Below are 14,019 nucleotides of genomic sequence, written 5' to 3'. Positions count from 1 at the left end.
GGGGCTGCGGGGTAGCCGGGGCGGTGCCCTGCACCCACCGTCCCCTCTACCCCGGAGTTGACCCTTGCTCAGAGAGCGGCCTGGGGGTCCGGCTGGCCCTGCCCCCAGCACTGCTGAGATAGATGCCCGCTGACAGCTGGGGCTATTTTGGGCCTGTTGGCTCAGCGGAGGGGACAGCCAGAGGGGCGCTGACACCTGACTCCAGGAAAAAATTTCCCCAGAACGCTTGAAGCCTCCGGTGGGGTCTAAGGTGAAGCACAGCCCTGGGGCGCTGCCCTTGGAACTTCATGCTGGAAGGGCACGGCAGCACAGGCTGCCCAGGTTGTCTGTCAGTGTAGGGGTGGGGAGGGCCAGCGAGGTGGCACCCTGGGAGCTGCCTCCCACTCTGGACTCTTCCCTATGATGGTCCCGGGCCCCTGGAAGACCAGAGTGGCAAAGTTCTGCAACAGTCAGGGTGGAGGGGCTGCTGAGGGGTGGGCGGCTATGGGTGGGGCCTGTCACCCGGGGCATGGTTTGGTTGGGGGGGGGTCCCACAGCGTTGGAATGAGGCCTCAAGGGGCTGAGGAGCCCAAGTGTGGTCCATGGTGGGTAAAAGGCTTTCCTGGGAGGCTGAAGTCTCCCCCTCCTGGGGAAGCTCGTGGGGTGCCCAGACCCAAAACGTGGCAGAGAAAAAAGACAGCCTCTGCAGATGTCCCAGTGCCCGATGGATTCCTGGGAGCCCCACGGGTGACCGTGGTGGCCCCCTTCCTGCTCGGCCTGTTTCTTCATCTGTGATACGGGTTGTCAGGGAGGAGGATGACTCCTGAACCCTCAAGTGTCTTTGCTTGGTGAGCCCCTCTCTGGCCCTAGGCCTGCTGACTGGTGGGGACGCCTCCTGATGGGGCTGCCATGAGCCCCCCAGACCCTGCAGTCGGCCTCCTGGGCCTGCACTAGGCGACAGAATGCAGGGCTATAGTGCCGTCCCTGGCAGCTGATGAGGACCTCAGTGTCTACCCGCTCTTCCCAGGCCAAGGTCAGCCTGTGCCCCTCTGTCCCTTCAGCACAGGCAGTAACGGGAGCTCCCTGACCTGTCCCGGTCCTCTAGGCCCAGAGAGGCTACCCACACATGCTGCCTCATCTGTTCCACTGTGACCCTGGCAGGGCCAGCTGGGGATCTGGGTGTGGCAGAGGTTGGGGGAAAGGATGCCCCGTTCTGCTTTTGGGGAACCCACAGACCTGCTATATGATTTTTTTTTTAAAGAGACTGGGCCTTGCTCTGTTGCCCAGGCTGGAGGGCAGTGGCATAATCACAGCTCACTGCAGCTTTGACCTCCTGGGCTCAAGCCATCCTCCTGCTTCAGTCTCTTGAGTAGCTGGGACAGCAGGCACCTGCCACCATGTCGAGTTAATTTTTTTTAATTGTTTTTATAGAGATGGGGGTCTCACATGTTGCCCAGGCTGGCCTCGAACTCCTGGGCTCAAGGGATCCTCCCACCTCTGCCTCCCACAGTGCTGGGATTACATGTGCTTGCCACCACACCTGGCCTGACTGTATGACTTTGGAGAGTGCTGGGGACAGCCCAGAGCTCGTGGGCCCTGCAGAGTTGATGTCAAAGTAGCCCTTTGAGTCCTGGGAGGAGCCCATAGAGGCAAATTCCCAGAAAGGGTGAAACTCGGACCCCGGTCCCTGCTGTGGGCAGGCCCCTGCCCAGGTCCTCCCCAGCCCCAGAGCTCTGCTGTGGGTGGGGAGGCTGGGCTGCAGCATAGGTGCTGACTGCACAGTGAGTCAGCAGACTGGTACCCGCTGCGCGTAGTCCAGCCCTGCTCCAGCCTCAGACTGCCCAAGGGGATTAAGGGGGATTAACTACCTGAATCACAGGACCAGGAGGAGGGCCCGGGAACGTCGCCCTGGCTCAGCCCACAGTGGGCAGCCCAGGCCCAGAAGCTGGTGGCTGTGGCCTGAGAGAGAGTACAGGCGAGGTGCCCTGGCGGGGGCCTTTCCACCATGGGGTGGTTGTGCCTGCCAGGGCTGGAGGGAGTTAAGGCGCCCTGGGCCAGCCCAGTGCCAGTGGGGCTCACTCACACCCGCTGTTCCTACAGAAGAGCTGCATAGGCAGGGTAGTGTCATCCCACACCATCTATATGGGGGGATCTGTACTGGGGCGGCTGGCCTGCTGGGGTCTGCCTGGGGTGGTCAAAGGACAGTGTCGCCTGGGGCCTTTGGCACTGGTGTCCACCCTCAACCCTGCAGCATGTCCAGCTGGCCAGTGTGGCTGAGAACTGTGGGGTGACCAAGTTAGGCCTGGCTGACCCAGCCCAGCTGGTCTCAGCCTGGAGGTCTCTAGCCCTTCCAGGGGGATGTTACTGGCCTTGCCAGCTCCAGACTCTGGGGTCCCCCAGCTATGCTCCCAAGCCAGATCCCTGACTGTGCCCTGCCCTTGCATCCCAATCCCACCTTGGGGCTCAGTGGAGGGGCCTGGGAGCAAGCAGCTAAGTGGTTTCCAGTCCTTCCCGCTCATGGATAAAGAGCATGCCCCTGGGGAGGAGGGAGGTGTGTGACTCTGCAGAAGAGGTGAGGCCCCTCTGCAGCAAGGGCAGCTTCAGGCCGGACTGGCCCCTCAGTGCAACCTGGAGGGGCTGCTGAAGGAGAGCTGCGTAGGGGTCGGGGGGAAGAGGAGGGAGTAAGGGCTTTGCCCAGGGCAGAGGGTGCATCTCACCTAGAAGAGGCTCAGAGGGGAGCCTGCCAGGGTGGAGAACCGGTGACCTCCTTGTGCGATAGGCAGAGGAGACGGGCATGAGACCGGTGCCCATGGTGGGCCTCCTGCACCCAGGCCTGCCGGGGCTCAGCGAGCCTCCCCTTCTTGATGTGGGGGACACACAGGCCAGCTGAAGTTTTAGGCCCGAGAGGCAGCAGTGTGTGGGGTAGGAGAAAAGATACCACCCGGCAGGTAGGGAGTGGCCTACAGTGCACCAGGCAGGTCTGCCTGCCTCAGGAAGGTGCAGAAAAGCTTGTAGGCTGGGAGGAACCAAAAATAGCGGGCACTGCGCGGGAGGGGGCCCTGCCTGGTTGCTAGGGGGTGTAGGTTTGGGACATGTGCTCCAGTAACTGCAGCTGAGGCAGGGGGTCCCTGTAGGTAGGGAGAGGGAAGGAGATGTTCTCAGCGGCTAGAAGAGCCGTTTGCAGGTAAGGTTACCAAACCCCAAATGCCCAGAAAGGGGCAAGTCTGCACTTCTGGGTCACGGTGCCAACCGGTGATGCTTCCTCAGGGCGCGGGGAGTGGGGGGGAAATAGGATGTGTGGAGGTGTTGAACTGGGTTCCTCAGGCGGCACGGTGGGGTGCACCCGGGCCTCATTCCAATCCCCACTAAGGCCATCCCCACCTACTTGCAGGTCCCCGCCGCCACCCTCATGGATCAGCCACAGTTCAGCGGGGCGCCCCGCTTTCTCACCCGGCCCAAGGCCTTCGTGGTGTCGGTGGGCAAGGACGCCACCCTCAGCTGCCAGATCGTGGGTAATCCCACGCCACAGGTGAGCTGGGAGAAGGACCAGCAGCCGGTGGCGGCCGGCGCGCGCTTCCGTCTGGCCCAGGACGGCGACCTCTACCGCCTCACTATCCTGGACCTGGCGCTGGGCGACAGTGGGCAATACGTGTGCCGCGCGCGCAATGCCATAGGCGAGGCCTTCGCTGCCGTGGGCCTGCAGGTGGACGCGGAGGCCGCGTGCGCCGAGCAGGCGCCGCACTTCCTGCTGCGGCCCACGTCCATCCGCGTGCGCGAGGGCTCAGAGGCCACCTTCCGCTGCCGCGTGGGTGGCTCCCCGAGGCCGGCAGTGAGCTGGTCCAAGGACGGGCGGCGCCTGGGTGAGCCCGACGGCCCCCGCGTGCGCGTGGAGGAGCTCGGCGAGGCGAGTGCGCTGCGCATTCGGGCGGCGCGGCCGCGCGACGGCGGCACTTACGAGGTCCGCGCCGAGAACCCGCTGGGCGCTGCCAGCGCCGCCGCGGCGCTAGTGGTGGACTCGGACGCCGCGGACACGGCCAGCCGGCCCGGGACCTCCACGGCCGCGCTCCTGGCGCACCTGCAGCGGCGGCGCGAGGCTATGCGCGCCGAGGGCGCCCCCGCCTCACCGCCCAGCACCGGCACGCGCACCTGCACGGTGACTGAAGGCAAGCACGCGCGCCTCAGCTGCTACGTGACCGGCGAGCCCAAGCCCGAGACGGTGTGGAAGAAGGACGGCCAGCTGGTGACCGAGGGCCGGCGCCACGTGGTGTACGAGGACGCGCAGGAGAACTTCGTGCTCAAGATCCTCTTCTGCAAGCAGTCGGACCGCGGCCTCTACACCTGCACGGCGTCCAACCTCGTGGGCCAGACCTACAGCTCTGTGCTGGTCGTAGTGCGCGGTGAGCTCCTGGGTGCGGGGCGCGCGGGCCCAGGCTCCTCCCCAACCCGTGCACCTGGGTCCTTTCGCCCTTGCGGTCTGCCGTTTCCCACCCGCGTCTGTCCGGTCGTGGAATCCAGGGTTGCAGGTGTCCGTTCCTGGGTGTGCAAAATGCGGGCGACGCCCCACGACCTGTCCTAAAGACCCGCAACCCGCTTTCCCCACCCAGTCCCCTGCCCGCCCCGCCCCCTTCGCATGCCGCCCCCCCAACCCGCCACCGCTGGCCCACAGACAGGGGCGAGAGGTGTGAGAGGGGCGGGGCCGCAGGGGATCCCACCTCCTCAGCCCCGCCCTCTCCCTCCCGCTGCTCCCAACCCAACCTCCACCACTCTGCCTTCTGCTCTTCTACTCCCCGCCCCCCAACTTCCTGTCTCCTCCCCTGCGCCCTTCCCAACCCTTAGCCCCTCTGCCTCCTGCTCGCTCCTCTCCCCAGCCCACTCCTCTACCCTGCACCCTCTTCTTTCCAGCCTCCCAGCCCCTCTGCTCCTGTCCCCTATTCCTTCCCACACCCTCACCTCTGCATCCTCCAGTCTCCTTTCCCGCCCACAATTCCCCAATTTCCCCCTTCCCACCCCGCCGTCGTCCTGCATCCTCCGGCCCTGCCCCTCTCACCAGTCTTCTCTCCTGGCAGAGCCCGCGGTTCCCTTCAAAAAGCGGCTGCAAGATCTAGAGGTGCGGGAGAAGGAGTCGGCCACGTTCCTGTGCGAGGTGCCCCAGCCGTCCACTGAGGCCGCGTGGTTCAAGGAGGAGACGCGGTTGTGGGCGAGCGCCAAGTACGGCATCGAGGAGGAGGGCACCGAGCGCCGCCTGACCGTGCGCAATGTCTCGGCCGACGACGACGCGGTGTACATCTGCGAGACGCCAGAGGGCAGCCGCACGGTGGCGGAGCTCGCAGTCCAAGGCAGGCGGGGCGGGGCACGGGGCGGGGCACAGGGCGGCTTCGGGGAGGTAGCGGGGGCAAGGAGGCACCGAGGAGGGAGCCGGGGGCGGGAGAGGGGGGAGCCAGGCCGCACGGGCTGGGCGGGCACGGGGGCGGGCAGGGTGCAGACGGACTGGGCTTGCGAGGTACGAGTTGGGACTGGGGCAGGCAGGGGCGGGACTGGGGCGGGAAGGGCAGGTAAGGTGGGGGCGGAGGAGCAAGCTCGGGCGGGGCACGGGGTGGTGATTAGGGGGAAGGGGAGACGGAGTGGGCAGGGATCTTGTGGGACCGAGCTGGGACTTGGGCCGGCGGGACAGGTAAGGGGTTGCGCGGGGGAGTGAATCGGATGCAGCTGGGAACCGGGAGACAGGGGGCAAGCGGAGGAGCGAGTCTGGAGCGGGGCGTGCAGGGGCTGGTCTGACTGGCCCGGCTCCCTCCACCCCAGGAAACCTCCTCCGAAAGCTCCCTCGGAAGACGGCGGTGCGCGTGGGCGACACGGCTATGTTTTGCGTGGAGCTGGCGGTCCCGGTGGGCCCCGTCCACTGGCTGCGGAACCAGGAGGAAGTGGTGGCCGGGGGCCGCGTGGCCATCTCCGCGGAGGGCACGCGCCACACACTGACCATCTCCCAGTGCTGCCTGGAGGATGTGGGCCAGGTGGCCTTTATGGCTGGCGACTGCCGGACGTCCACCCAGTTCTGCGTGTCGGGTGAGGGCCTGAGGGTGCTCCCAGGATGGCAGCGCTTCCCTGCTGTCTCCCTGGTCCCAGTCCCCTGACCTCCATTACCTCAGCTCTCTGGGCTTCAGCCTGCTGTACGGAGGGCCGCGGGGCAAGACCATAGCCCTGGCCCTCCAAGGTTAGGCTCCCTGAGCCCCCGCGCAGTCTTTCAGCTGCAACCAGAGAAGTGGCTGCAGGTTTGGGGCTGGAGGTTGTGGCCAGTGGTCCAGGTCCCCAGAGCAGCCCCAAGAGAGCTGGGGATCCTGTGACACCCCTCCAGGTGATTCCAGACCCAGGGCTCAGGAAGAGGCTCCCAGTAGGTGACCTCTGCCCACCCTCTATACAGCCCCCAGGAAGCCTCCCCTGCAACCCCCTGTGGATCCTGTGGTAAAGGCCAGGACGGAGAGTTCCGTGATTCTCAGCTGGTCCCCACCACCCCATGGGGAACGCCCTGTCACTATCGACGGCTACCTGGTAGAGAAGAAGAAGCTTGGCACCTACACCTGGATCAGGTGCCACGAGGCTGAATGGGTGGCTACACCTGAGCTGACCGTGGCTGATGTGGCGGAGGAGGGGAACTTCCAGTTCCGAGTGTCAGCTCTCAACAGCTTTGGTCAGAGTCCCTACCTCGAGTTCCCGGGGACTGTCCACCTGGGTAAGTGGGACCTCCCTGTTACAACCTATGGGGCTGCTCACCTGCCCCGGAATCCCCCAGGTCCAGCCTCAGGGGAGGCCAGAGTGGCCTCATGGAGACTTTCTGTGGGGAGGGGGGCTGCCAAGGCCTTGCCCTGGTGCAGTGTCTGTGGTGGGAAGGATAGGTGACCCCACTACAGGGCCCCTGGGAGCCTGCCTGTCTCCAGCAGACCCAGGGGACGGGGCTCCAGGGCTGCCCCACTCTGGTGGGGCTTGTAGGATGCTGGAGGGGTCTCAGGGCAGCTGTACCTTGTCCTTGTTCCTTCATGAGCCTGACTCGTGCTATGGTCGCTCTGTGTGCTGGCTGGGCTTCCTGGAGGAGGAACATTTAGGTCTAGGCTCTGTAGGAAGAGAAGGGGAAGGCAGAGACCCCCTCAGCACTCCCCACTCCTCCTCGGCCCCTTTCTGACGCTGCCTGCCCCACAGCCCCCAAGCTGGCCGTGAGGACACCGCTGAAGGCGGTGCAGGCGGTAGAGGGTGGCGAGGTCACTTTCTCCGTGGACCTCACGGTGGCCTCAGCGGGTGAGTGGTTCCTGGATGGGCAGGCCCTGAAGGCCAGCAGTGTGTATGAGATCCACTGTGATCGCACCCGGCACACGCTCACCATCCGGGAGGTGCCCGCCAGCCTGCACGGGGCGCAGCTGAAGTTCGTGGCCAACGGCATTGAGAGCAGCATCCGGATGGAGGTCCAGGGTAGGTGGAGGGCCCCAGCTTGGGACCCTGAGCCTCATTTCTCCAGGGTGGGCGGGGTCAGGGCTCCAGGTAGGGCTGCTACAGGTCTGAGGGCCCCAGGACACCCTGTCAGCCTGCAGGTCACTGGGATGAAGCAGGCAGGGTGGTGGGCGTGCGAGGACTCACCCAGGCTGGCTGGTGGCACTGGTCCCTGGTGTCTGGGTGAGGGCCTGGGGCTGCAGGGGTCCTGCTGGGCAGAGCCTCATGTCTGTCTCCCCCCTTTCCTCCTTTCCCCCTCCTGCCTCCTCTATCTTGTTAATCTTTTCCCTTCCGTTTCTTTCCTGCTTTTTTCTGTCTCTGCCATCCCATGCCTGGCTGTTTCACCTCCGTCTCCCCTGCTTCTCTGGTGTATCTGTGACCTCTGTTCTGCCATTGTCTCCCCTGCCTGCCTCTCCCTCGCTGTCCTCCCGTGCTGTTCTCCTGGGTCCCTCCCTTTATCTTTCTGTGCCCCGTGTCTGTCTCTCCTTGTCTCCCCTTCCGTCCATTCCCCTCTGTTCACCTTTCTGTGCCCCTCCATCCATTCCCCTCTGGCCACGCATACCCGGCCCCCAGCGGCCCCAGGGCTGACTGCCAACAAGCCGCCAGCCGCAGCTGCCCGGGAGGTGCTGGCTCGGCTGCACGAGGAGGCGCAGCTGCTGGCTGAGCTGTCAGATCAGGCTGCGGCTGTGACATGGCTGAAGGATGGTCGCACACTGTCCCCAGGCCCCAAGTATGAGGTGCAGGCATCGGCCGGGCGGTGGGTGCTCCTTGTGCGAGATGTGGCCCGGGACGATGCAGGCCTCTACGAGTGCGTCAGCCGCGGGGGCCGCATCGCCTACCAGCTGTCCGTGCAAGGTGGGAGCAGCTGGCAGCCTCTGTGGGGTTCTCTGACTTTGTGGGGAGGGTGAGGGACAGGGCAGTGGAGGCGAGCCCAGCTTGGTAGGGGGAGGGACTCCATAACTGGGTGGTTGCTCTGGTGGGCACAAGTCCCAAGGTTAGAGTCAGCAGGCCGCACTGGCTGCTTGCCCAAGCAGGGCCCCTCTGGCCTGGTGAGCCTGGGTGTCCTGTGTGGTCCCAGAAGCCGGACCAGCTCCAGCTTGTGAGCACTGTGGCCAAGTTCATGCTCAGGGCCTCTGCAGTGCCTGACCCAGCCTGTGTCCTGCAGGCCTCGCGTGCTTTCTGCACAAGGACATGGCGGGCAGCTGTGTGGATGCCGTGGCTGGGGGCCCAGCGCAGTTTGAGTGTGAGACCTCTGAAGCCCACGTCCACGTGCACTGGTACAAGGATGGCATGGAGCTGGGCCACTCTGGTGAGCGCTTCTTGCAGGAGGATGTGGGGACGCGGCACCGGCTGGTGGCAGCCACAGTCACCAGGCAGGATGAGGGCACCTACTCCTGCCGCGTGGGCGAGGACTCTGTGGACTTCCAGCTCCGCGTCTCTGGTGAGCACGCTGTGTGTGCATGCGTCTGGGCCCATGTGGGGTGGGGAGCAGGTCCGGCTGCCTCCAGCAGAGCAGGATTGACCTTCCTGACCCTTCTTTTCTCCAGCAAATGGTTGACAGTGTCAACTGAAAAAAAAATCAAGGTTTTAAAAGAATTAGTTTTATTCAGAAGGCTTGAGGATTGCGGCCCAGGAGTCTTTCAGACTTTCTGTTAAGCTGCTCCAAAGCAGAGTTTCAGTCTGCAGCTCATACATAGGTGGGGAAGGCTCTGCAGCTGCTCAGAAGGTACCTTTAGAGCCAGAGCTCCTCACAGCCTGGGTGCACCTGGTTACAGATGACAGAGGCACAGTCATGAATACTGCCAGACGTTATCTCACGTGCAGGGAGAAGAAGGGGCCAGCACCATTGAACTTACCTTTCCTAAAATTGCCGTACTTCAGGCTAGAGACATGGGAACCCGCACTGTGTCCCCCAGGGCTGCGCTCATTCACCGGGCCAGGATTGGTGAATTCTGCTGGCAGACCAGGATGAGCAAACACAGCTTCTTATGTTTGCTGCCTCGTCCCAGAGAACATTTGCTTCTCTGTTTGGGAAAAGAAATGACTGACTAACTTCTTCTCTGTTTGGGAAAAACAGAGTTAGACTAACTAACTAACTTCTCTGTTTGGGAAAAACTAACGTTTACGTGGGTAAAGAATCTAAATGTAGAAAATAAGAAAAGATAACATGAAGGAAATTGTGGAAAGTGGATGTGGACCTGGTTTTCTTAGGCTTTAGGATAATCTTTTCCATCTGTACATGGGCCTCTGTCTCCTGCTGTGTCTCGTCCTCGCCGCCAGGGCTCACTCACAGCTCTGCGGACGCTTTTGTGTATTGTGTGTTTGTGGGCCAGGGTTAGGGCTGGCACTTCATTTAAAATGTGTTTTTATTTTATTTTGTATTTTATTTATTTTATTATTTTATCGTTTTTGAGACAGGGTCCGCCTAGGCTGGGGTTCAGTGGCACCATCTCGGCTCACTGAAGCCTCAACTTCGCAGACTCAAGCAATCCTCCCACCTCAGTCTCCCAAGTAGCTGGGACCATAGGCGCGCACTATCAAGCCCAGCTAATTTTTGTATTTTTTGTAGAGATGAGGTCTTGCTATGTTGCCCAGGCTTGTCTCAAGCAATCCTCCCAGCTCAGCCTCCCAAACTGCTTGGGCCAGAAATGTTTCTAAAGCCCTTCTCTTCGTTTTTAGGATGAGGGGACTGATTTTGAGCAGAGCCACAGACTGGAGTGTCTTTGACAGGTTAAGATTTGAATGTAGGGGGCTCTGAGCCCTGGCTCTTTCTGGAAGCCTCCTGGGCTCAGAGATGTTGGCTGGGAGGCTGAAGGAGGAGCACAGAGGGCTTCTCAAGGAGCATGGCTGCCGGGCCTCTGTGGGCCGGATTCCGCTCACAGACCCCACAACAGGGAAGGCCCCATGGCCAGGCTCTGGAAGACTATCCGGCTGGCTTCCAGGGGGAAATATGTGGGCGTTTAACGTATAAAAGTTTAAAAATCATGCCAGCCCAGCCCTCCTTTCACAGTCCAATGGCCAATTCATCCACAACGTAGAACACACCCTGTGCCTGCTCTCTGTTGTTTGAATAATCAGGGGAGTGTCTGTGAAGCTGAACCCTCTCTCTGTCTTGGTCCACGTGATGGCCCGTGTCCATAGGCAGTGGACCTCCAGGACAGGCGGGAGTTTAGGGGAGAGAGAGACAGCATGCTGGGTCTGCGAAGGACACTCAGGCCACCAGGCCCTATTGATAGCTTCTCGTAGGCACACGCCCTGCCCTCCTGGCACATGCCAGGGCCCTCACTGGGCAGGGGTTGGGCATCACAGCTGCCTGTGCATGGGAAGAGCTACGCCTGAGCACACGGACCATGGAGGAGCCCATGGCAGGACTGTTCGTGCCTGGGGTACAGAGTCTGATAACCTGAACCAGGCCCTGCAAACCTCACTTGGAAGGGCCTCTGACCCCACCTCCCCCCTTATGCATCCCAGAGCCCAAGGCGGTGTTTGCCAAGGAGCAGCCGGTGCGCAGGGAGGTGCAGGCTGAGGCGGGGGCCAGTGCCACGCTGAGCTGTGAGGTGGCCCAGGACCAGATGGAGGTGACGTGGTACAAGGACGGGAAGAAGTTGAGCTCCAGCTCGAAAGTGCACGTGGAGGCTTTGGGCTGTATGCGGAGGCTGGTGGTGCAGCAGGCGGGCCAGGCAGACTCCGGAGAGTACAGCTGTGAGGCCAGGGGACAGAGGGTCTCCTTCCGCCTGGACGTTGCAGGTGGGTCCCTAGTGGCATGGTCAGCACCTGTCCAGGCGGTGGAGCGTGTGCTGCACTGGCACTCAGCACCTCTGCCCCTCTCTGCGTCGCCTGTTCCTGGCCTGTAAGGGATGGCTGTGCTGCCTGCAGTGGTTCTGTTAGAAAATCCAGCATTCTTGTGCACACCCACAGAGCACTGTGCTGCACTAGCCAGGATCCCTTGTGTGTTTATTCAGAAGCCTGTTTTCTGCTCCTGGTTGAGACCTTGCACAGACCTGTGGCTTTTGTCTTTGTTCTGAGGGAGCTGCAGTTGTGCCTTCTGTTTAGGGCACTGCAGTCTCAGCTGACCATGGAGTCTCCTCTCCCTTGGGGACCCTTAGTGTGTCCCCTCTGCTCCCAGACTCAGTGTGTGGGGACGGCGTTCCTTGTCTTCCCCTCCTGGCCGCGCTACTGCCTGTAGCTTCTGCCTCTAGAGTAGAAAGAACCAGGAAGGTGCCGGAAGCTCATGCTTGACTGGAGTTGCGTTAAGATGACCTTGTGTGGGCCCCGCCAGGGCTTTAGAGTGAGCCCCCCAGGTGGGTTCGTCGGCAGCCCCATCACCTGCCCCTGAGGGTCCACATGCCTGTGCCCTGCCGAGGTCATGCTTTCCTCCGGGCCACCTCGTTCTCTTCCTCTGCTTCCTAAAACACTGGACATCTTCATCTTCTTCCTGCAGAGGACGCTGGGACCTCTGGGCAGTCCTGTCGCTCCTGCAGACCCCTACTGCTGCCTCGGCTCAGCCCGATCCTGGCCGAGGAAGCTCTGTGCATCTGTCGCCTGCGTGATGCGGGGAGGCCTCTGGCCACTCCCACCTTAGTGTTTAGGCTTTTTGGTGGGAGGCAGAATGCCCCTGTGGTTGGCCACCAGCTCTGGGACAGCTTTGGCACCACTCCCCGTGGGGTAAATGAACCCATCCCTGCCCATCTCAAGCTACACATGTGGCTTTGCTGAGTTTGGGGTTGGGAAGGACGGTGGTGGCTCTCAGGAGCATGTGAGCAGCTCTGGCTGCTGTGGTGCCTTGGTGCCTACAGGTGCTCCGTGTGTCCCCTGGAGGTGCTGGTCTTGGTTGTAGGGGGAGCAGCCCTCTCCTCTCGGTGCTCCATGAGTGGGGCATGGGACGCAGGGATGCAGCATGTCCCTATCCAGCGAGGTCTTTCCCAAGACCCTGCTCTGTAGCTGCCATGCTACTGTGGCTGCTACCCTGTATGCAGGGAGAGGGTCAAATCAGCAAAACTGGTTTTTTGTTTTTTGGTAATTTTTTGTTGGTTTTTGCTTTTTGCTAACTTCTTTCAAGATTTGTCTCTCCTCCCGGCTTCCTATGTTGGACTATCATATCTACATTGTCTTGGTGCCTGAGTTAAAATTTCCAGTGTAATATTTGATCGCACATATGAAGTTGTCTTTGTTATCATGAAATTAAGGAAGCTCTGGTGCCAACAGTTTTTTTGTTTTGTTTTGTTTTGAGACGGAGTCTCATTGTGTCACCTAGGCTGGAGTGCAGTGGTGTGATCTTGGCTCACTGCAGCCTCAACCTTTTGGGTTCAAGTGATCCTCCCGACTTGGCCTCCTGAGTTGCCGGAACCACAGGCATGTGCCACCACACGTGGTTATTTTTTAAGAATTTTTTTGTAGAGATGGGGTCTTGCTGTGTTGCCCAGGCTGGTCTTGAACTCCTGGCCTCAAGCAGTCCGCCTGCCTCGGCCTCCCAAAATGCTGGGATTACAGGTGTGAGCCACTGCACCTGACCAACAACTTTTTTTTTCTTTTTGAGGTGGAGTCTCGCTCTGTCGCCCAGGCTGGAATGCAGTGGCACAGTCTCAGCTCACTACACCCTCCGCCTCCTGGGTTCAAGCGACTCTCCTGCCTCAGCCTCCCGAGTAGCTGGGATTACAGGCACATGCCACTACGCCCAGCTAATTTTTTTATTTTTAGTAGAGACAAGGGTTTTGCCGTGTTTGCTAGGTTGGTCTCGAACTCTTGACCTCAAATGATCTGTCCACCTCGGCCTCCCAATGTGCTGGGATTACAGGCATGAGCCACTGCGCCTGGCCCAACAATTTTTTAATAATGACATTTGAGATGTAATTGATGCACAGATTTTAAGTGTATCATTCGAGGGATTTTGGAAAATGTGGATACCATGCACCACCATGTCTGCATCAAGGTACTGAGCATCTCCATCCCTCTAGAAAGTTCCTTCATGCAGTCCACCCTCCACCCTGCCCCAGGCAGCTGCTGCCCTGATTCTCTCCCCATAGGTCAGTTGTGCCTTTTCTTTCTTTCTTTTTTTTTTTTTTTTTTTGAGATGGAGTCTCACTCTGTCTTCCAGGCTGGAGTGCAGTGGCGCAATCCCAGCTCACTGCAAGCTCTACCTCTCTTGTTCATGCCATTCTTCTGCCTCAGCCTCCCGAGTAACTGGGACTACAGGCACCCGCCACCACGCCTGGCTAATTTTTTGTATTTTTAGTAGAGACAGGGTTTCACCATGTTAGCCAGGTTGGTCTTGATCTCCTGACCTCATGATCTGCCTACCTCGGCCTCCCAAAGTGCTAGGATTACAGGCGTGAGCCACCGCGCCTGGCACAGTTGTGTCTTTTCTAGAACATCATTGAAATGTTCAGAAACCCACCCTCTACAAAATGACTTGAAATGGGACATCAAATGTATAAGGAACTTTGAAAAAAGGGATTGCCCAGGGACCAAAAAATAAGAGGGAACTGTAGGATGAGTGCAGTGGCTCACTTGTAGTCCCAACATTTTGGTGGGCCAAGAAGGGAGGATCACTTGAGCCAGAAATTTCAA

At 60.6% G+C, this 14,019-nt stretch overlaps 1 protein-coding gene across 1 annotated transcript in view; it reads left to right on the top strand.

Annotated features, from left to right (window-relative positions):
- Nucleotides 1–613: 613 nt before the first annotated feature.
- OBSCN (obscurin, cytoskeletal calmodulin and titin-interacting RhoGEF) overlaps nt 614–14,019 on the top strand; it is a 169,465-nt gene continuing 156,059 nt past the window's right edge. The window contains exons 1-8 of the mRNA XM_055104619.2: nt 614–4,376; nt 5,046–5,315; nt 5,779–6,039; nt 6,395–6,703; nt 7,168–7,434; nt 8,026–8,307; nt 8,618–8,893; nt 10,924–11,199. Coding sequence (XP_054960594.2) covers nt 3,389–4,376; nt 5,046–5,315; nt 5,779–6,039; nt 6,395–6,703; nt 7,168–7,434; nt 8,026–8,307; nt 8,618–8,893; nt 10,924–11,199 — 2,929 coding nt within the window. The 5' untranslated portion in view covers nt 614–3,388. The remainder of the gene's footprint in view (nt 4,377–5,045; nt 5,316–5,778; nt 6,040–6,394; nt 6,704–7,167; nt 7,435–8,025; nt 8,308–8,617; nt 8,894–10,923; nt 11,200–14,019) is intronic.

The sequence above is a fragment of the Pan paniscus genome, chromosome 1 (genome assembly GCF_029289425.2).
Source record: "Pan paniscus chromosome 1, NHGRI_mPanPan1-v2.0_pri, whole genome shotgun sequence".
NCBI lineage: Eukaryota > Metazoa > Chordata > Mammalia > Primates > Hominidae > Pan > Pan paniscus.
This window is presented reverse-complemented; position numbering and strand designations above follow the sequence as displayed.